The 23,199-nt window shown below is 48.4% G+C and overlaps 1 protein-coding gene across 33 annotated transcripts in view; it reads right to left on the bottom strand.

The window, feature by feature from the left end:
* CEP164 (centrosomal protein 164) overlaps nucleotides 1–22,921 on the bottom strand; it is a 57,050-nt gene extending 34,129 nt beyond the window's left edge. For 12 of the 33 annotated variants that reach the window (XM_082683416.1, XM_082683418.1, XM_082683420.1 and 9 more), the window contains exons 1-4: nucleotides 22,758–22,921; nucleotides 17,417–17,519; nucleotides 12,802–12,913; nucleotides 4,678–4,882 (exon numbers count right to left, since the gene is read on the bottom strand). In XM_082683416.1, coding sequence (XP_082539542.1) covers nucleotides 4,678–4,882; nucleotides 12,802–12,913; nucleotides 17,417–17,498 — 399 coding nt within the window. In that variant the 5' untranslated portion in view covers nucleotides 17,499–17,519; nucleotides 22,758–22,921. Of the gene's footprint in view, nucleotides 1–800; nucleotides 2,454–3,194; nucleotides 3,296–3,899; nucleotides 3,992–4,677; nucleotides 4,883–12,801; nucleotides 12,914–17,416; nucleotides 17,520–22,509; nucleotides 22,654–22,757 lie in introns of those variants that run through there. The other 21 variants (XM_082683421.1, XM_082683432.1, XM_082683437.1 and 18 more) reach the window with 11 other exon arrangements.
* Nucleotides 22,922–23,199: the final 278 nt, after the last annotated feature.

The following is a 23,199-nucleotide window of genomic DNA, read 5'->3' as shown; positions in this document are numbered from 1 at the left end:
CACGGCCGCAGCCAGGCGACAACAAAAGAACAGCCTGGGAAATTCCGCCTGACCCCCCCAGTCTCTGATCTGACCTGACTTCTTCTGAATGAAGAATACAGTGAGACTCTTTAAAGGGACAAAGGGTCAGAATGACAGAGAAGGCAGAATCCTATGTCAAATCTCCACAGGGGGTAAGTAAAGGTACAAACAAGGTCTGCAATGCCTGACGCCAGTTAGTCCCGGGTTCCTGGGACCCCTGGGATGCAGGAGCAGAAGCAGCTCACCGGACAGCAGAGAGATTCTGGGCTTCAGCTCCCCCCACCCCGCACCCCACGACTGTATTAACTTTCCAGTTCCAGGGAACTCCAAGAAGGGACTAAATTCAGAGCTTGGGAGGAGGGTGTCACTTGGGGAAGCCTCTGTCCACAATCGGCTGATGGGAAAGGCCTCCCAAGTCCTGGGAAGGCACCTAGATCCCGCCTGCATGCCAGGATCGGCACCACCTCGCTCACCTTCAGAACTGACCATCTGCCAAGCCCGTGACCCACCCGGGACCTAAGCTCCAAGGAAGGGAAGGCTAGCTGCCCTCTGCCGCTGTTTCGGAGGTCACAGGTATAAGAAACAGAAGACCTGTCAGCCCATAAGAGGGCTGGGCCGGGTAGCTAAGAGATCAGCAGTTACCAGGGGAGAGCACACAACAGGAAAGCAGGCCTGACAGCTGAGTGAGAACATCAGCTGAACCTGGCCCCTCCCGCCCAGGTTCACGGAGGCCCATAGGCCCCACTCACTAAGAGGCCTACCTGGCTGAGAAGCCTCACCTTGCCCCGCTCTGCAGCGAGCGCTCTGCTGCACCTCAGCTCGTCCGGCCCCTGGCTGAGGGGGCTGCTGTTGGGCTGGACACAGGCTTGCTGAGGGACCGCCTGCCCAGCAGGGGCAAGAGCCGCCTCCTGAGGGTGCTCCAGCATCTCCGGCCCCCAAGCCAGGAGCCTCGGGTCCCTCTCCACAGCTCTGCTGGCCTCGTGCTCACCCTCACTAGACATTCTGGGAGACTCGGCCACCAGGCCACAGACCATGCCGGCAAGAGCCTTACATGGCGTCTCCGGCGTGCTCTCGGGCAGCTCCAGGCCCTCCAGCCGCCTGGAGATCTTGACCATCTGCAGGATGTGCCGGTAGAATCTCTGGTCCTCAGAGTAGTCTTCGCTCTCTGACTGCTCGTCAGCAGAGCTCTGCAAGTGGGCCAACTGCAGTCCCAGGAAGGGGCTGCAGCGCTGCCCTCCGGCCCTGGGAGCCGGCTGGCCCCCGCCCTGCTCAGAGCCCTGCAAGCTCTGCAGGTCCCAAGGGAAGTTGCTCACCTCACCCAGGATCTGTGAGCCCAGGTGAGAAGCCAGGCTGCTGCTCTCCACGTCAGGCTCAGACTCACTAGGCTTCCTGTCTTCTTCTGGGGGCTCTAGGGACCCCGGGGGTTGTCTCTCCTCACGGTCAGGGGAGCGTCCAGGGGCACTCCCGGCAGGGACATTCTGGGCCAGCTCTAAAGCCAGCGGGGCGGGCGGCAGCAGGAAGAGCTCCTGCGGCGGATCTTTGGCTGATGCCCCTAGAGCCTCAGGGGCATCGGGTCCTGTCTCCTCGCAGCTCCCCGAGGTATCCTGGTTGACAAGCTTGGAGACCTGCCCCATCCACAGTTCTGGGGGCTCTTTCCTCCTCCTCCCCCTGCCCACACTACCACCTTCCCCAGAAATGCCCTGCCAGCTCAGGCCATCGGCCAAGGCGCTATCTAGCAAGAGCGCTTGGCTCTTCCTGGTAGGCGGCATGTGGTCAGAGGAGCACAGGGACTGGGAGCGGTCCTCCTCCAGGGACGGTGAAGGAATGGGACTCTGGCTCTTGTCTCCCCCGGGGCCAGTGGAGCCCCATTTGGCCATCATGAGGTGGCCATGCTGCTCCCCTCTCAGCTGTAGGCCGGTGACGGTTTCAGAAAGCCCTGAGTACACAGAGGCCTGGCTCCTGCCTTCCAGCACATCCTGCCCATTCTGGAGGGGCCTGGTATTCTCAGTGCCCAGGGCACTGGGCTTCTGCTGTCTGGTCCTCAGTTCCAGCTCTTCTATTTCAGGGTCGGAAAACCCCAGGTAGATTTTGTCTGTCAGCTTCTGGGGTTTCCCCAGGCCCTGCTGGTCACCTAATTCTGTCCTGCACTGGGCTGGGGCCCTGCCTAAGATTTCCTCCACATCGGCAAAGATCTGGTGGGTGCGAGAAGCTTGGCCTTTGGAGAGTGGCTGTAGCTTGCCAGGCAGGGTGCCCAGGAGAGGCCAGGGCATGTCACCCAGCATGCTGGGGCTCTTCCCTTTCTTAAAGCAGCCCTCACTTCTAGCCTGCATCTCCTGGTCTGGGTCCAGATCAGCAAGCCCAGGTGCCGAGAGAGGGGATGGGCCACGGAGAAAGGAGGAAGAAGGCAGAAGTCCCTGCTCAGGCTGTGTTTCCTAGATGGGTATATAAACATGCAGAGAGAATGAAGACAAAGCACTTCTGTTTTATACTTGCTACCTCAGTCCTGGGCAAGCCCTTAGAAGAAACCCACCCGCCATTTAAAGGAAAACACAAACTAAGAGGGAAAAAAAAGAAAACATAAGAAAAAGCTAAAAACTCCTTTCACCTCCATTGTTTTCTGGGCCCTAGTTTCCTCATCTATAGAGGAAGCTGGACTAGATCAAGGGCTTACCCCCCTGCTTCACAGAACCTGCTGGTAGATCATTCTAGTGTACATGTAATGGGGAGGGGGCGTCACCAAGACCTACACCCCAAGGTTCACTTTTTCTTGATATGCTGGACCTCCATGGAGGAATTGACTGGAAGACAGCATTTCACTATTCACAAAGGTCTGAGTTACCAACCAGATTATCCCTAAGGTGTCATCAGGCTCTCAGTTCTGGGACTGGTGAATTTCATGAAATCCACCCGCCTTACCAAAGACCACCAGAAATTGTCTAAGAAGGGAGAGAAGGGAAACGTGGCCAGCAAGCTGAGCCCTGGGAATTCCATCTAGGTCTTCCAGCAGAGATGCAAACTGGTACTGCTCAAGAGAGGTCCACACCAGAGACTCTTCGGTCTCAAAGAGACCCTAAAAGACAGACCTCATCCTGCAAACATTCACACTAAGCTCCAGCCGGCCCATGCACGCACACCGCCAGAGAGCCCAAGCCACCTGAGCCCAGGTCACCCACCTGGCTCAGGCCTGCCCTCTGCACAAACCCAGGTCTGAGGCACTGTCCTGAGCCCTGAGATCCAGACTGGCAGCCCAGGGCTATCCAATCGTCCTCAGCTCCTGACACCACAAAGGAATCCTTTTTAACAGGGAGCTCCAAGCACTCACTCACATACCCAGAACTCTGTCACCCAACCCTCTGCCCCAGAACGCTCGCCTCATTCCCTCTCTCACCTTTAGCCATGCCAGAGCCTGCCCAGACACTGAAGTAGTCCTGGGCTAATGAAAAGCCCATTATCCATCTTAGGCCTTTCAAACATGTAACATCAGAAAATTCAACTGATGTGGACGTTACCCAGCCTCTTTTCTCCATCTGGAGGGATGGGCTTGCTATCTTATTTCTTGGGATCATGAGTAGCAGTACATGGGGAAAAGGATGTTTAGAGGTTGGAAATGTTGAAAGAGACAAATTCACCAGCCACCATCCAGGGGCAGAACTGATGCCTTGGGGAAGGAAGGAAGTTAGTTAGTTAGCTGGAGGAAACCTTCACTGAGAAGCAAGCACTAAGCACTGTGGGAAACAGACTACAAACAGAACGCTGGACAAATGAGAGGGTTGAAAAGATAGTGTCAGTGTTCCCCCGCCTCCACTCCGGCTGGCCTGGGTTCCTATGGGGCCTCCCTCTCCTCACTGTGCCCCACCTGCGCCACACCTGCCCCACACCTGGGTGAAGGACTTCCTGGACCACCAGAGCACTCTGGGCAAGCCTGGGCCTTACATCGGGATGGCTCCAAGTCTTAGCTTCTTTACCTATAAATTCAGGGCCATAACTCTGTCTCTAGAGTTCAGACACACTGGAGGAACAAATGAAACAAAATAAGGGCAAAGAGCGCTTTCAACTCCGAGTTAAAAAAACAAAGCTACCCGAGACCAAGATGATCACACTGCCATCAAATGTCAATTATGCTTCGCTAACAGCCAACGCGGGCAACAAAGACAATCCACAGGAACGGATAAAGCCCAGAGCTTTCCTCGCTGGATTTGGAAGGCACTGGCGTCCTGACAATTGAATTAGGGCTACATCTGACATCTAGGAATTTGCACCACCCTGGGAAGACCTGGCTCTGACGGGGCAGGAAGGACACTCCACTCGTCTGGGTTCTCCATCAACTGTCCCCCGTCCCTGACTCTGAACAGGGACAAACGACACCACTTCCCTGACCACCGCAGAGCTCGGCAGAGTGCTCTTGCTCCCTAATCCCGCCACACAGCATGTGCTTCCCAAGGGGGATAAAAGGAATTGTTCAGAGGCAGTAAGAACTTCCAAAAGCTAAAAGGAAAATTTTCCAAGAGACAGGCAGATCAGAGGTGATATACTATGAAGAAATTGCTGTATTATTGGTGCTGTTCTTAACTTCCCAGCTGGAAAGGCCTAGAGGCTCCCAACATTCCCTTAGGTCTCAGCCCTGGCCTCTCTGGGAACTGGCAGCCACGGACTCACCAGCAGACTTTTGGGGTTCTCTTTGTCCTTCTTATCTTTCTTTTCCTTTTTCTTTTTCTTGTCTTTCTTCTTAATGGCTCCAGGAGCTGACAGCTTCCCCCGCTCTTGGATTACCAAGTTCCGATAGTGCTCGTCACACGGATGGTCCCACGTGGACTGCCCATTGGCAAAGTTGAAATAGTAAATATCACCTGTGATGTCCTGGCTGTGGACAACAGAGATCAGAAATTAGTCTCTGCTCAGGCCCAAAGCTAATTAGGGGAAAAAAGAAAGAGAAGAAAAGTGGCCGGGAGATGGAGAAGAAGGAAGAATGGTGTGAGAGGAGCAGACGGAGAAAGAGGAGGACAAGAGGACACAGGGAGGAGTAACACAGAACGGAAGGGTACCGTGTGGCTAAGACAGGACTTAACTTAGCTAGGAACAAAGGACTGGGATGCCTAAGGACTTCTCTAGAAGAAGATATATAATCATCGGGGTTCCTGGGAATTCATGCTGGATTGGAGTAGGTATAAACTTGGTTTTAGATGGTAAGTACAGACGCCATGGGATCCTGGATATAAATTCAAGGGTCAACCTTGTTTACTATTTTTATAAACGGCATAAGGAAGAAAGAGCCATTCCGAAAGCTCTGGTTTTGCAGAAGACTCTGAACTCACAAGAGGTGACAATCCAAGTCAGTGGGGATCAACGATAGAAGAAGATAACGTAGGGACACCTGGGTGGTACAGTCGGTTGAACGTCCGACTCTTGAGATGGGCTCAAGACTCGATCACAGGGTCATGGAGCCTGCTTGAGATTCTCTCTCTCCCTCTGCCCGCCCCCCAGGTTCTCTCTTTTTCTCTCTCTCTCCCTCTAAAAAAAAATAAAAAGAAGAAAAACAACACAAAAGGTGCATTTCAAGAATCTGTGTTTTGACATAGACAAGCCCAAAATGAGCCATTCATTATGTTCACTGTTGTCAACAATCCATTGGGACAGCTATTAGAAAAACAAAGAACAAACCCCACATTCACAATAGCAATATAAAAAGACACAATACCCAGGACTAAATTCAAAGTGTGCAAAATCTTTATAAAGCTTTACCAAAAAATCAGGAAAAAGGAAAAAAAGAAAAAGCACTTGGAGAGACAGTCCCTGCTACTGAATAGAAAGACTTCGAGTCTGGGGGCGCCTGGCTGGCTCAGTTGGCAGGGCACATGATTCTTGATCTTGGGGTTGTGAGTTCAAGCCCCACACTGGGTGTAGCAACTACATTTAAAAAAAAAAAAAAAAAAGATTCACGCCTATAAACATGCTGATAATCCTCAAATTAATGTATAATTTCAATACAATCCCAGTAGAATCCCAAACAGGCTCCTTATAAAACCACAAGCTCAATCGCGATTCTTTTTTTTTTTTTTTTATGAACATATAATATATTTTTATCCCCAGGGGTACAGGTCTATGAATCGCCAGGTTTACACACTTCACAGCACTCCCTCAATCGTGATTCTAATACAAGAGAAAACATGCAGAAATAAGCAGGGAAAATATCAGGAATGAAAGATAAAAAGCTAACAAATGACAGAGAAGCACACGAGAAGGTGCACGACACCTGTGACCATCAGGGAACGTGAGCTGCCACTTCAGGCCCAGCAGCACAGCTGCTGCCAAACAAGCAGGGACGAACAGGTGTGGGCGAGGATGTGGGGACACCGGACCCTTGCACACTGTTGGTGGGGATGGAAAGGGGTGCAGCCACCATGAGAAACAGTGTGGTGGTTCCCTAAAAATTAAAACCAGAACTCCCATATGACCCAGTAATTTCGCCCAAAAACACTGAAAGTGGGGATTCAAGCAGATTTTTGTACACCATGTTCACAGCAGCATTATTCACAATAGCAGAAGGGTGCAAGCAGCCCAAATGCCCACCAACAGACAAACGAATGAACAAAATGTAGCACAGACATACCCTAGAATTTTATTCCACCTTGAAGAGGAAGGAGATACTGACACAGACTACCACACGGATAAAGCCCGCAGATGTGATGCTAAGTAAAATAAGCCAGACACAAAAGGACCAATACTGTGGGTCCACTGATGCAGTCTAAAACAGGTTAATAAGCAGAGACAGAAAGTAGATCAGAGGTTGCCCAGAGCTGGCAGGTGGGGAGAGTGGGCACAGACTTTCAATTTAGAAGCTGAAAAAGCTCTGGAACTGGGTGATGGTAATGCTTACACAACACTGTGAATGTGCTTCGTGCCACTCAACTGTCTACCTAAAAATGGTTAAAACAGGACATTTTATGTTATGTATGTTTTACCAGAAAAAAAAAATTACAAAAAAATGTATAATCTCAGTGTGATAAAAGAAAGAGTAAAGACATTAAAAAACAGGAGAATGGAAGAAAATAACAGAAACAGTAGTAGAAGATTCATACACAGAAAAATCAGTTTCACCTTCTCTAAAATAAAAAGATAAGCGACCCAGCAGACAAAACTGGCAAAGGGTATAAAGAAGCAAACGGCCAACAGAGGGCCAGTTCCACTCAATGAACAATTTGAGAAATGCAAATTCAAACGATCAGGTATAATTTCCTGCCCTTGGAGTGACAATTTTTTTTTACTGATCATTTCTGGGGGGTTGACAATGTTATAATTGATAATATTTTTAAATGAACCACATGTGCTATTATTGGAGGGATTGTTAAACTGTAATGGAAAGTAATTTGGCATTAACTAATGATATTTAAATTCGGCATATCTTTAAACACGTTGATTCAAAATCTAGAAATCTAAAATCAAATCACATCTAAAATCAAATTCTAGAAATTTCTTCTCAAGACACACATACAAAATCTCAGGCAATGTGCTTGAAACCAAACTGAAGGAAACATCTGACCTCTCCTCACCTGGGGCCAAATTCTCAGAGGCCAGAAAAAGAAAGAACACATGAAGCCTGGTTAGTATGAGAAGTAACAGGTCAATAGTCTGGTGTCTGACCTAGACAGAGACCTTTCAAACCTGGGTTTTAATGCCAACTGATAGACACAAAAGATGACCTTAGGCTTTCAGGAATCTGGAAACCAGGAATGAGACCCTTGCATATAGCTGGGCCCTTAAGGCTTCTTGCTCCCTGAGTAGAAAAACATAGTGGAGCAAGGACCCAATCCAGGCCTAGGCAGGCAAAATCAAATTTCATTAAAAATTAAAACCCCAAGACACATGTAGACATAGAGTCCAAATTGTGGTAAGGAAATCCCAAATCAGAAAATTAATGTAAAAATTTAGTCCTAAACCCACTGAAAAATCCTCGGCATAAGCTATCGTAAAGCCACTCAACAACCTAGGAATAAAAGACAGAAAATACTCTATAGGAGATGGAGTCCAGGGGTGCCTGGGTGGCTCAGTGGGTTAAAGCCTCTGCCTTCGGCTTGGGTCATGAGCTCAGGGTCCTGGGATCGAGCCCTGCGTCAGGCTCTCTGCTCGGTGGAGAGCCTGCTTCCCCCTCTCTCTCTGCCTACCTCTCTGCCTACTTGTGATCTCTGTCTGTTAAATAAATAAACTCTTAAAAAAAAAAAAGAAGAAGATGGAGTCCAAAAGTCCCAATACTTAATTAATAAACCCCATGGGGGAGATAGTTCATGGTGAAGGGGAATCAGAGCCAGCGAAGACAAGCATTAGCACACAAGGACACTTGGCATGGTAGAATCATCAAAAGAAAACTAAAATTAACTACAACTAAAATTACTGTAGAGATAAAAAGAGTAGAAGCCATAATGAAAGAACAGAACTCAAAAAAAAAAAAAAGACATATTGAAAAAACATAACAGAACTTGTAAGAATTGGTAAAATCATTAAATTAGTGGAGGAAAGGGGGATGAAGAGACAGGACTCCTCAAAGAAAGAAAGCAAGCACCCAAATCCTGAACTTGGGAAATAGAAATAAATACACACCTGATACACTGCAGTGAAAATATAGAACACCAAAGATAAAAATAAAATTATAAAAATAACCAGAAGGGGGAAAGATTTACTACCCACTAAGGAACAACAAATGAGACCAAGAAAATATGTCTTATTAAGGAAAACCGTAAGTCAGAAGATAATGGTACATAATATTGGCCAAGGCTGCTCAAATTCAAGAGACAATTCTGTACTCAATTAAACTGTTATTCAGAGTGAGACCAGACAAAAGTGCCTAGGGACACAGGAAGACATAAACACATCTAGATGCTTGATAGAATATTTATAGAACCCTATATTGAAAAATGAGAGACTACATTCTTATTGAAAACACCTAGAACATTTACACAAATAGAACCACTTACTGAACCAGAAAAGAGGTCTTGACTTGTAACAAAAAAATGAATAAATAAAATTGGAAATCAATAATAAAAAAAAAAATACCCAAACTCTATCTACCTCATCCCCTTCAAAATGTTATTTTAGAATATAGATACTCGGGGCGCCTGGGTGGCTCAGTGGTTTAAGCCGCTGCCTTCAGCTCAGGTCATGATCTCGGGGTCCTGGGATCGAGTCCCACATCGGGCTCTCTGCTCAGCAGGGGGCCTGCTTCCCTTCCTCTCTCTGCCTGCCTCTCTGCCTACTTGTAATCTCTCTCTGTCAAATAAATGAATAAAATCTTAAAAAAAAAAAAAAAGAATATAGATACTTAACAACATTTTAGAAAATCAAATCCAATAATATATGATCACGACCAGGTGGACTTTATCCCAGGAATGTAAGGTCAGTTTAATATTTGAAAATCAATCAATATCATTGACCATATTAAGTTTAAAACAGAAAAAAAAAAAAAAAAACCCACGATCCTATCAATAGATACAGAAAAAACATTTGGTTAAAAACCTATATGCTTTTTGACTTAGACTCCAAGCAAGCCAGTAATATAGGGAACTTCTTCACCTTGACAAAGGGCATTTACAAAAACTACAGCTAACACCATACTCAATCCCTTAAGATCAGGAACAAAGCAAAAATATCCATTGTCACCACTTCTATTATTGGCAGCTCTAGTCAGTACAGTACGGAAAGAAATAAAAATAAAAGGCATCCAGATTGGAAAGGAAGAAGTAAAAATGTCTTTTGCACAAAGACGATGATCACATATATAGGAAATCCTATGTAATCTACAAAACTATTAGAAATGACATATGTGGGGCACCTGGGTGGCTCAGTCAATTGAGTATCACTCTTTTTTTTTTTTTTTAAGATTTTCTTTATTTATTTGTCAGAGAGAGAGCGAGCGAGAGCGAGCACAGGCAGAGTCAGAGGGAGAAGCAGGCTCCCTGCGGAGCAAGGAGCCCGATGTGGGACTCGATCCCAGGACGCTGGGATCATGACCTGAGCCGAAGGCAGCTGCTTAACCAACTGAGCCACCCAGGCGTCCCGAGTATCAGACTCTTGATTTCAGCTCAGGTCATGATCTTGGGGTCATGAGACTGAGCTCCCCACCCCATCCTCTGCTTTGGGCTCCATGCTCAGAGGGCAGTCTGCTCTCTCCCTCTCCCCCCCTCCTACTCCCCCAGCTCACTGTGTGCCCAAGAGCACACACACTTCTCTCTCAAATAAATAAATAAATAAATAAATCTATTAAAAAAAAGAACTGACACATGAGTTTACAAGGTTGCCAGCTACAAGATCAATATACAAAAATGAATTTTATTTCTATATAAAAATAATAGGAAATTGAAATTTTAATATATACCATTCACAGAAACATCAAAAATACACACTACTCAGGAATAAATTTAACAAAATACGGGCAAGACACGTACACTAAAAACCATGAAACATTTCTTAAAGAACCACCTAAATAAACAGAGACGGGCCCTGCTCAGGGGTTGAAAGCCTCCATGTAATTTTAGAGGTCAGTTCTCCCTAAATTGATTTAGGGAGAACTAAATGCCAATCAAAATCTTAATAGGATTTTCTTTTTCTTGTAGAAAATGACAAGCTGATTCTAAAATTCATATGGAAATGCAGAGGACCTACAATAATTACAACTTGGAAAACAGTAAACAAAGCGGGAGGATTTACCCTAAATGACCTCAAGACTTATAATAAAGCTATAGTAATCAAGATAGTACATACAGTATCGGTGTTAAGGTAGACAAACAGATCAATGGAAGAGAGCAGAGAAGCCAGAAGTAGACCCACACATAGGGTTAATTTGCAAAAAAAAAAAAAAAAAATCGAAACACCCTTCAGTACAAGAGTGGTTAAATAAATCAGGATTTTTAAAAATTAGGGCACATCTCTACTTGCAAAAGTGTGTAGCTGATAAAAGGCTAAGGTGGGCCACACATTGACAAAAGAACAGCAACAATGTATATTGCACACACTTAGTGTAACAAACAAAACCATGTGCGTCCTGTGGGGTGTGTTCTCAAGGCCAGGAAGGAAGTCACCAATTAACAGTAGTTACTCTTGGAACTGACAGGGTAGAAGATGGCACGTGCAGATAAATTTTAATGACTTACAGTGTTTTAAAAATTGCAGGAGAGTTCATGCTCCCTTCCAGGCTGAGGGAGCACCGGCCACCACGAGCAGGAGAGTGAAGGCAGCGGGCACACGGGCACCCGGCTGACCCACAACCGACGACGGTGTCTTCCCTTCCACCCTCCGCTTTCCTTTTTACAAACACGGCTGCCATTTATTTATTAGGTATGTGTGCATTAAGGTATTACTATACTGATTATAATTCTCGTGTGGTTTTTTCATTCAAAAATGGATCAAAACAGCACGTGTACCAACAAACATAAAAACAAAAACGGAGAAGACAGAGATTAATGGATGAGGCAAATGTCCGGGCCCCCAGGGCAGATAAGTCAGGTAAGCACCCAACTCTTGGTCACGATCAAGGTCATAATCTCCTGGGATCAAGCTCCGGCATCAGACTCTGCCCTGGGCATGGAATCTGCTTGAAGATTCTCTCCCTCTACCCCTCCCCTCATGTGTACTCTCTAAAATAAACGAACAAATCTGTGGAAAAAAATAGGTAAGGCAAATGTGGGTATCAGGGTGGATACTGGCAACAAAACAGAAACCACTTCCTACGAACTTATCCTACAAACCCAACCATGTGTCCTCGGCACCTGGAATACCGTGTACAGCACGGACAGACTTCTTATGAGAAAGATGAAACTGGAGGAGATCCAAAAAGACGCAGCTAAAAAGATCAAGAGAACGCGGAACCTGTCACCTAAGGAGAAGCTAAAAGGATTACGTATGATGTATGATTCTTCAGCAGGGATGGGTAAGGCCACAGATGCAGTCATTTTGAAGCTTGGCCAACACACTGAATGGGATGGGTAAGAACAGAATAATTACACCGTGCCCACAAAACCGTGCCAGACCGGCAGAACAGAGGACCCCAGAAGACACCTGGGGCACTAGCTGGGGAAAAGCATAGGCAAGTGGCACACTCCAGAAGGAAGTAAACTTAGCACACACTTGCAGAGGCAAGGCGGTGCGCACTGCACCCGTGACAGGAAGAACAGAGCAGGAGGCCAGAAGAGAGAACAGGTGTCACTGTCCCCCAAGAGTGGGGCAGGATGCAGTTCTCAGGCGACGACAGCCTGGCAACAGCTGCCAAGACCCTGTTAGCCTCCTCACCATCAACCTGGTTCCCTGACGCAAGCTGAGTGGGTCCACTTGCCACCATTCAGAGAGCTCAGAGCCAAACTAAAAATAGGAACGAATCCACAACTCAAAGTCAGAGACAGGTTGCCAAGGGAGACAGAATCCCCTCCAGGCTGTGGGACCCCACCACAGCCCTCCTTAGCACCAGATCCACCGTGGACATGCTGACCGGGTCTCAGTATTGTCACTCTCCATGGCAGTCTGCAAAGAATAGCAATGATACCTCCCCAGCGTGTGGGAAACAGACGCTGCCCTTGCAAGACCCGACCCAAGGCAGCCGCTCCTGGGTCCCTGGACCAAGCAGGTCAGCGTAAGCTCAGACCCAAGGCATCAGGTGGCGCAGCAGGGGGACAGCCCACTGCCATTCCCAGCTCTGTGCAGGACAGGCTTCAAAAGGTGGCAAATGCAAGCTCACCTCCAGGGCCAGCTCCCTCTGCCTGGGAGAGGCCAAGCCAGCGGGCCGCATGCGTGCCGACTTACCAGGGCTTCCACTCCACAGGCAGCGGGGCCACAATGCCCTCCCTCGCCAGCCACATCAGTTCCGGCTCTTTGACGGGGTCGATACCAATCTCTCTGGCGAACTCGAGAATTTCTGCAAGAAGAGGCAAGAGAATGAGAAAGGAAAAAAGTTGGGGATGTGGAAAGGAGAAAAAAAATCAAAGGTGTGCAACAGTGTACCTTGTGCAATAATAAGAAATAATAACAAATATACCTATTGGCTCCCGGTTCCTGTTACTATTTGACTTTGGACCCAAGTTCCTGACCGGAGCTCCGAAAGCCCCGAGAACTTCCAAAGAATCTTTTCTACCAATGAGGTGATTCTGGGCAGGCTCCTGGATGGGGGACGGTCACTAGAGAGACCAAGCCATGTTTAGAAGCTTGGGCCTTGGGGCACCTGGCTGGCTCAGATGGTAAACCATGCAACTCTTGATCTCAGGGTGGTGAGTTTGAGCCCCATGCTAGTGTAGAGATTACTTAAATAAAAAATCTGGAAAAAAGGGGGGGCTACCTGGGAGGCTCAGTCGGTTAAGCATCTGCCTTGGACTCAGGTCATGATCCACAGGGTCCTGGGCTCAAGCCCCATGTCAGCCCTGATAAGCAGGGAACCAACTTCTCCCTACGCGCCTCTCCCAGGCTCCTGTGCACACGCCCTCTCTCTCTAAAACAAATAAATAACATCTTAAAAAAAAAAAAAAGAAGCTTGGAACTTTTAGCCTCACCCCCATTTCCCGGAGAGGGGCTCAAAAAGAAGTTAATGATCAATCATGACTTGGTGAAGAAGCTTCCATAAAGATCCCTAAACTACAGGGCTCAGAGAGCTGCAGTGGTTGGTAAGCACTATCATGTGCTGGGGGAACCTGCGTCCCAGGTCTACAGAGACAGAAGCTCCTGCACTGGGACCCTCTTGGACCTCAAGCTATGGATCTCCGTATCTGGCTATTCATCTGTATCCTTTATGAGATCCTTTATTATATAATAAACTGGAAAGTATATGTTTTAAGTGTTTCCCTGAGTTCTGTGGCCTGTTCTAGCAAACTATCAAACCCAAAGAGGGGGACATGGGACTCTGGTGTCTCGCTTGTTGGTCAGAAGTACCAGGCACAGCCTGGGACTTGCTACAGCAAGTCTGAAGTAAGGGCAGTCTTGTGGGACTGAGCCCTTAGCCTGTGGAATCAGATGTTCTCTCCGGGGACACAGTGTCAGGGCTGAACTGAATTGTAGGACATACAGCTGGTGTTAGGAAATCCCCAGACATCTAGTGCTAGCATTTTGACTGTGAGAGTAAAGGAAAAGCAGAGTTTCTTCCTAGACAACTTTTTTTCTACTTCACCTTTACTCTCTAAATTTTCCTAAGTGAGCAAGTGTTATGTCTCTAACTATAAACAATAAACTTACATAATTTCATCTTTTTTTTTAAGATTTTATTTACTTATTTAACAGAGAGAGATCACAAGTAGGCAGAGAGGCAGGCAGAGAGAGAGCAGGAAGCAGGCTCCCTGCTGAGCAGAGAGCCCAGTGTGGGGCTCGATCCCAGGACCCTAGGATCATGACCTGAGCCGAAGGCAGAGGCTTTAACCCACTGAGCCACCCAGGCGCCCCTAATTTCATGTTCTTAAATGATAAATGGTACACCTGAACCAAGGCATGCTACTGCCATACTCCAGGAATGTCATCTGAAGCCAAGGATGACAAAAGCAAAACGGTAAGACCAAGACCATCAGTATGGCAGGGACCTGGGGAAGAAGCGCACCAGCCACAGCCAGAGCCATCCTGAATGAGGGCAGCCTTACCGAGACACAAGCTCTCCCAAGATTTCCAAAAGCTTGCTGCAAAAGTGCTGGTCACTCAATCAACGAGCATGAACTCAACTAGAGAAGACTAAGCCCCCGGAGAACCTTACCGACCCACGAACGGAGTCTAAACCACAGGGCAGGTGTCTGAATGGAGATCTGCACCGTGTGCCCGGGAGCAGAGACAGAGCAGTGACTTCTGCTCAGGGTCCTGGAACATCTGAGCTGAGAAAGGGGGACGATACTTGAGCAGCCTTCTTCTCCACTCAACCCTCTCACCCATGACGGCAGTTGTTTCTTTTAGACTATATGTTATATATTATAGACTCTGAGACTTGCGTTATACTCTTGTGGGAAGCATTTAGAAAGCTCTTTCACCACAGACCTGGGGGAACTGGGGAGATATATATATATATACATATACATACTAAGAGCTAGCTCACACCAACAGGGAAAAAGACAGATGATAACCACTGGAATGTCACCAGAGCCCCCAGGAATAATGAAATAAACACATCGATGCTTCAGCTGCTAAGAGCCCAGGCCAGAAAAGCATCACCAGTTTGGGTCATCTCAGGGGGAATGGGAAGGATGACACACCTGGGGACCAGGGAAGAAAAAGCACTTTTTCAAAGGACCAGCTGCAATTTGGCTAGCTAGGGACCAACGTATTCACAGAGCTCACAAATAGTTTTTGAGTGCTTCCTGTGTGCTGTGAATAAGAGAATCAGTCCCTGTCCTTATGGAGAAGAAACCACCAGTAAAGAAGTGAACAGACAACTGCACAAAGAATTGCAGCTTCTGATAAAGGAAATGAAGGAAGTAAATGAGGTACGAGAGAGAGAACGTCAAGGTGGAGGGGAGCACTCCTTTGCAAAGGGTCAAGAAACCTCTCAGAATGGAACACAAATGAAACCTAGAGGAGACAAGGAGCTGGCCGTGCAGAGCACTGAGGAAAGAGCACTCAGGTGCAAAAGGCCTGTGGCAAGTGGTGGTTTGGCCCCTCTGGGGACTGTCAGAAAGGTCATGTGACTGGCAGAGAAGGAAAGAGAGAACGGCACTGGGTGACCCCAGCCAAGTGGCAGGCTGGGTCATGCAGAGTCCCGCACACCCCACTAAGGGTGCTCTGCTAAATAGAATAGATTATGACTAAAAGCAGAGCCCTGCTATGATCTGCTTTACACTGTAAGAACACTCTGGTGCAAGCGGGAGCACAAACAGGAAGGCGGTGGCTTTCGTGAGGACACCTGGCTGCGGGTCCCAGCTGCACCGCTCAGCAGACCTGTGCCTTGAGGGAAGTTGGTTTACCTTCCTGTGCCCCATTTCCTCATCTGTAAAATGGGAATGGTAACAGTATCTAACTCATGGAGCTGTTGCAAGGGTTGAAAAGAAGTACATGTGGGGCACCTGGCTGACTCCACTGGAAGAGCATGCAACTCCTGATCTCAGGGCTGTGAGTTCAAGCCCCACGCAGGGTACAGAGATCACTTAAATAAGTTAAAAAAAAAAAAAATTAAAAAAAAAAAAAAGAGTAAAGGAGATACATGTAAAGTTCTTAGCACAGAAACCAGTACAGAGGAGTACTCAGTAAATTCTGTTATTTCTGCTGTTTAAAAACAAGGGGCGCCTGGGTGGCTCAGTCGTTAAGCATCTGCCTTCCACTCAGGTCATGATCCCAGAGTCCTGGCATCGAGCCCTGCACAGGGCTCCCTGCTCGGTGGGAAGCCTGCTTCTCCCTCTCCCACTCCCCGTGCTTGTGTTCCCTCTCTCACTGTGTCCATCTCTGTCAAATAAATACATAAAATCTTTTTTTTTTTTTTTTAAAGGCTTTAGGGGGCACCTGGGTGGCTCAGTGGGTTAAGGCCTCTGTCTTCGGCTCAGGTCATGATCCCAGTGTCCTGGGATTGAGCCCCACATCAGGCTCTCTGCTTGGCAGGGAGCCTGCTTCCTCCTCTCTCTGCTTGCTTCTGCCTGCTTTGATTTCTGTCAAATAAATAAAATCTTTAAAAAAAAAAAAAAAAGGCTTTAGTTTTCATCTTAAGAAATTGGGTTACCTCCTGGCTTTAGGACACACTGTATCCCCTACCATATTTTTTATTCTTAAGATGGACTCCTTTTTTTTTTTTAAATATTCATTCATTCATTCATTCATTTGAAAATTTTATTTTTAAGTAACCTCTACACCCAACATAGGGCTCAAATTCACAACCCTGAGATTGGGTCACATGCTCTACAGACTGTGTCAGCCAGGCGCCCCTATTATTTTCATTTTAAAATTAATCTTTGTTCAGGGGCACCTGGATGGCTCAGTCAGTCAAGCGTCTGCCTCAGGCTCAGGTCATGATCCCAGGGTCCTGGGAATGAGCCCCACATCGGGCTCCTTGTTCAGTGGGGAGTCTGCTTCTCCCTCTCTCCCTTGCTCATTCTCTCTCTCTCTCTCTAATAAATAAACAAAAATAAATTAAATTAATCACTAATCCAACCCAGTCAGCAAACCTTTTGTGTGAAGAGCTAGACTAAGTATTTTAGGCTTTGTGTATGACAGGGCTCCTGCCACACCCCTCAGCACTGCCCTGTGCCATGAAAAGCAGCCACAGACAATACATAAGCAAAAGCATGGCTATTTTCTAATAAAACTTTATTTACAAGAAGACAACAGGCCAGGTCAGGTCCATGGACTATAGTTTTCCCTGATCTAACCGAATACACGGAGTGGCCCTACACACACAGCACGCTTCGTATTGGAAGGACAGAGCTCAATCCGAGATCATCCCTGCCCTCGAACTGCACCCCCGGCCTCTTACCTTGCTCACTGGGGATGTAGGTCTCATCATAATCTTCTTCTAGAACCAGCTGGTCTCCTATGCGGATGGGTCTTCCCGCCATGATTGGTCTGGGCTCAAACACCTGCGGTCCCAAACACCCGCGCCCAAAGAGAAAATCAGTGACCGGCTTATAAGGGGAAAAACTGGAGCTGGGTCAGACCAGACCATGCACACCAGCTTAGCCGGGAATCTTCCAACTCCAGGGACAGTGAAGGGTGGGACAAACAGCTCAAAACCCAGGCCTTCTAGGCTTTGCACCTGGGAAGGTTCCCTGAGACACACCTCCCAAAGGCTTGCTGAACACATGGTGAGTCACAAAGGATCTGGAAACCCAGCCTTCTCGAGAGTTTGACTTCATAGGCCGCCTGCCCCCAACACAGGAGAAATAATTCACAGTATAGGCTCCCCAGCTAGAAAACCCTAGTGAAACACCAGAGGAACTAGCAGCACCCCTCACCCCCATATACCAACGTATCCCAGGGCAGTCCCAGTCTCAGCACACAACCCTATTTGCCTTCAACCATGTCCTCAGGGAGCTGACGATCTAGTGGCAGTAGCAAACCCAACTTTAATGCTAGAAGGCAGAAGGGGAGTAAAACCATACAGCTCTGGAAATACTAGGAGAGAAGGAACATTCCCGCTGAAGGGAGGATCGCAGGCTTTGTCAAGGGGCTGGGGACGAAGGGCGGTCAAGAGTGGTGTGAGTGGAGAGAGGTGTTCTAGGCCAGGGACATCGGGTGCAGACAAGCTGTTCTGGAGTGCTGGACCCCAGCAGGCATGGCAGGGGCTGGGGCGGAAAGCGGTCACGGAGGAGAGCCGTGTAGACCATGCGGAAGAGCCTCACCTCTCCCCTGTGGCAAAGGGAGCTGCTGAGGGCTTTGGTGAAAGAAAGTGGCACAGAGTGGCTTTTTTCTAGGTTGAGAACGTTGGCAGGAGTGGCACGGCAGGACCGGAGGAATGAGACTGGTGGAAAACCACTGAGGAGGCCTTAAACGAGGGCAGAAGCAGAGAGAAGGCAGAAGGGGCAGAGGCTGTGATGGCAGGCTTCATAGGACCAGGAAGGAGGACAGTTGGGGGAAAGGAGTCTGACTTGAAACCACGGTTTGCAGCTCCAAGGATGGACCAGTGTCAAACTGTTCAACTGACGAGCTGTCCCCGTTCTAGAATTGCTCCTCCCTTCCAATCCCTCCTCCTGTAACTACTGAGAACCCCGGGTCACAACTCTCCCCTCAGGCAGCTCCCACACCGAAGCTCCCCAGGATGCAGAGACAAGTCACCCTAGACAGGGGCTGCCGCATACGGCGCTGCTGGGAGGGCTGTCACCACCTTGGTGTGACTGACACGAGCCTAGAGCAGCCTCTTCAGAAGCTGTCACTGCTCCACCCGGAGCAGCAAGCACAACACAGCTGTCTTCTAGCAGGGGAAGTGAGCAGAAAGACCCTGTCATCCAAAAGAAGGTCAGGAGTGCTCATGGCCTTTTCTGGTAGCTCAGAATCTGTCCCAGGTCCCCCAGAGAGGGACCCATGACGAACAGCACAGGACAGAGGAGGGACTGTTGCTGTGGTCCCCTCCATATCCTGAGAGTTGACAACCAGCCAAGGAACGTATCTTGCCTCAGGACTCATGAGTGATGGCTCCCTCTTTCAGCACACCGGAGCCAAGAAAGTCAGGCTCTGCCCCTCTCACTTCCACCGTGACATCTCCAAGCAGTAACTTCATGCCTCAGGACGACAGGCTAATGGAAGAAGCGTTCTCCTCTGTGGTGCATCAACCCAAGTGGGGATCTGCTTCCTACCCGAAGATCCCATAACACCCTGCCGAAGTAATGTTCCGTCCACACACAGCAAAGGTAAGTAGGGTCACGGACTCTGGAAAAGCAGAGCAGAAAGGTACCAGGAACCAGATGTAGCTAAAGGAGCCACGGGAATCTTTGAGTTAGGAAGAAGAGGGCAAGGACCCCCGGGGACATCAGGCTGGCCATCATTCGATCCAACAGGGCAGTGATTTTTTTTTTTTTAAGATTTTATTTATTTATTTGACAGAGAGAGAGATCACAAGTAAGCAGAGAGGCAGGCAGAGAGAGAAAGAGGGAAGCAGGCTCCCCGCTGAGCAGAAAGCCCGACGCAGGGATCCTGGAGGATCTCAGGACCCCCAGATCATGACCCAAGCCGAAGGCAGCGGCTTAACCCACTGAGCCACCCAGGAGCCCCAGGGCAGTGATCTCTCACAAGGCATTTTGTCAACCACCTCAGAGCAACAGAGAAATCTCATGTGTGAGAGATGTCACATATCCCTAGACACATCCCATCTCGGGAAAGCAGACGGCAGGTAAAATCTTGTTGCCGCAGAATACCTGATTAGCTATATGGAAAAGGTCAGGAAGAACCCAGAAAATCTAAATTCACGGATCACTCCAAAATCAAACAAAATTTTCCATCAGAAAAAAAATCAAGATGTGGGTGGGCTATATTCTCCCTCCTTTCTTTGCTTTGCCCGGCTTAAGAAAGGATGTGGGTAAGGGCAAGACCAAAAGAACAAGAACTGTAGGAATGAGGAAGGTGGTGGAAAGAGAAATCCTAAGCCTTTAATGACTACTAGACATCATTTATTCATTCGAGAAATATTTATTGAACATCTACTAAGTTTACTTCTTGCTGGCACTAGAGACGTGATGAGGAGTAAAAACACCCGCAAGCTAACAGAGCATACTTACACACACATATGCATAATCAGAGTTCCCTGGGTATGGATTTCTTCCACTCTGCTGGAACAATTACAGAGAAAGTGCAGCCGAGAAAAGCAGGCTTACTGAAGAAGGCATTGGGGAGAAGGCGGGAGATGTGAAAAGTGATTATGTAGTGGTAACTGAGGGCAGGTCTGGGAACGTTCTTGGCTCTGAACCCCAGCTCTGCCATTTACCAGCAGAGCAAACTGCCTCAATTTTCTCATCTGTAAAATGGAGATAACAAGGTCTATCCCAAAGGGCGGTGAGAATAGAATTCTTCAATACATGGGCGGGGGCGGGGGGAGAGGGGTAACGCCTGGGTGGCTCAATCAGTTAGGCCTCTGACTCTTGATTTCTACTCAGGTCATGAGATTGAGCCCCACGTCTGGCTCCACACTCAGCACGAAGTCTGCTTGAGATTCTCTGTCTCCCTCTGCCCCTCCTCCTGCTCATGCTCACTCTTGCATGAATGCCCTCTCTAAAAACTATAAATCTTTTAAAAAAATTAAATAAAAATAAATTATTCAATACACATAAAATACTTAAAACATGGTAAGATCTCAATAAATGAGTTGTTGTTATTACTATTACATATCTGAAAGGCCTATTCTACCTTGTTCCAGAGGACAGATAGAGTACCAGGGAATGTAAGTGAAGGCCTTTCTGACATTCAATGACCACTTACTGAACACTGACCATGGGCTGGCACTGTGCTAACTGTTAGGGCTACAAGCCTGATTACATGAGGTCCTGAACTCCAGCTGAGCCTAGCTGAGAAGCCAAACACATAAAGACATGATTGTAGAATGTGCGAGGCATGTTAAATAGCAGGAGGTACAACAAGAAACCAAGGTAAGGACAACTAACCTTATTCTGGAAGATCAGGGAAAGCATCAGAGTAGAGGACCAATGAAAGGACTCTTCAAGAATCAGCAGGAGCTCACCAGGATATGGGAAGAGAAGGCAGAAGAAACAGCATGCACAAAGGCACAGAGGCAGAAAGAACACAGTGGGCACAGAGAATTCATTTTGACAACAAAAGTTTATATTCACTGAATAATTCCTATGTTCCAAGAACGGTACTAATACTATATATACATCATCTCACCCCGTTCTCTCCAAGGGGTAGAAAATATTTTTCCCATTTTTCAAATAAGGAAAGTGAGGCTCGGCAAGGTTAAAGAAAAAAAGAGCAACTTCCCAAGGCTTCACAGATAGCAGAAGGGCACCGCCTAACAGACATGCCACCCCCATGTCTCTCTGACCCCAAAGCCTGAGCTCTTCACCACTCCGCCAGCACGCAAGGGACAATGAAAGGGTGGAGTGGCAGGAGAGAGATCTACAGTGGAAGGCCCAGAGCACACTATAAAGGGCTTGGAAGGATTTAGGTTGAATCCTGTATGTGAGGAGGAGCCAGTACAGGATTTCACAAAGGAGACAGGCATGATGAGATCTGCAGTTTAGCATGATATTCTGACAGCTGTCTAAGAACTAATTTCAGGAGGGCAAGAACAGAAGCAGAGCGACCACTTAGGAAGCTTTCCTGAAAGCACAGGAAAGAAATTATGAACTAAGCCAGTGGCTGTAAGAATTGAAAGGAAGGACCAGATGCCTACAGTATTAGGCTGCAGAATCACAGGACCTGAAGTCTGCAGCAAGTGAGGGATGGGGAGGAGGGAAATCAGGGCACTTAGACTAGCGTGGGATTATCTGTTCACTTCTATGCCTTGCCCAATAGCCCCACCTAGCCTACTCCCCAGAATATAGGAAATGCCCAGCAAATGTTTGCTGTGTATATCCTAAGACTGAATTCCAGGTGCAGACCTGGCTGAGTGAACGGTGCAGTCCTTCACCGACACAGGAACTACAGGAGGAGGCGCAGCCCTGGGGGGCCAGGATGGCGGGGGAGGGACGCAGCTGGAGATGATCGGTAAGCAGGTCTGAGCTCAGGAAACAGGTGTGGCTGGGGCTCACGGTAGTTAAACAGACGGTCACTGAACTGCGGGAGAAATCACCCAGACCCAGACGCGGCCTGTGGTGAGCAGAAAGGACAGGCCTGCAAAGACCGCTGAGTTAGGAGGCCCGGGAGCGAGGAGTCGTGGAAGCCAAATGAGGGCTGCGATTCCAGGTGGAGGAGATAGATTTTTTTAATCAGTGCAAGGAACGGAAGGGGAAAACAAATCTCCAAAACTTCCCAACTTCCCCAGCTGGCCCAAAGACGGCAGAAGCTCGGGGTAGCCCTGGATTCGGGCGCGGGGAAAACCTCCCCACGAATTCGAGGGCGGTTCGGAGGCCGGCCTCACTCTCCATGCACGGGACAAGTAAACGGGCGCCCCAGCAAGCTCACACGCTGTCACTCGCGCTCCGGCTCGCCGCTCGCTCCCCGCCGGGACCCCAGCCCAGCCCAGCGCCCCTTCCAACACTCGGAGAGATTCTGGATGGATGCACCCTAGTGCGGCCGCTCCTTCCCAAACCCTCTCCCCAGTTCCCGCCCACACTCGTGCTCCTCCCGCTGGCGGGCACACGAGTGTGCCCCAACTCTCCCGCTTCCCTCCTTCCTCCGCCACCCGACCCCTTCCTCGAGGAGGTCCTCACCTGCCCCCCGCCCGGGGAAGCACTGGACCAACGCTCCCGGCTCTGCGCAGCTTCCCCAGCACCACCCCGGCTCCCCGCTTCCAGGGACGCCGGGGTGTTGCCCTGCAGCGGCCAACAACCACTTCCGGAAAGGGTACCGACTTAGCAACTGAGAGTCCCGCCTCTCCACGGAGCCAATAGGTCGCTGAACGAGAGCGGTGGCACTGCATTGGTTAGAGGTCCCGTCGGGTCACGGAGGACTTGGGCACGTTTTCCCATTGCACGATGGGAGATGTAGTCCAAGATCGTTAATGAGGGAGCCGCAAGGGGTCCTAGGAGAACTCCGAATTCGATTAGGAGGGGAATTTCTTCCCGGGGCAGGAAAGGGTCATTCATAGTATTTATGGTAACGTGAATTAACTAAAGAAATCTATTCGTCCTCATTTTTTAAGTAGTGTGATTA

Source organism: Mustela nivalis (genome assembly GCF_964662115.1).
Source record: "Mustela nivalis genome assembly, chromosome: 9".
NCBI classification, from domain to species: Eukaryota; Metazoa; Chordata; class Mammalia; order Carnivora; family Mustelidae; genus Mustela; species Mustela nivalis.
The sequence above is the reverse complement of the archived record's forward strand: the minus strand, read 5'-3'. Positions and strand labels throughout refer to the sequence as shown.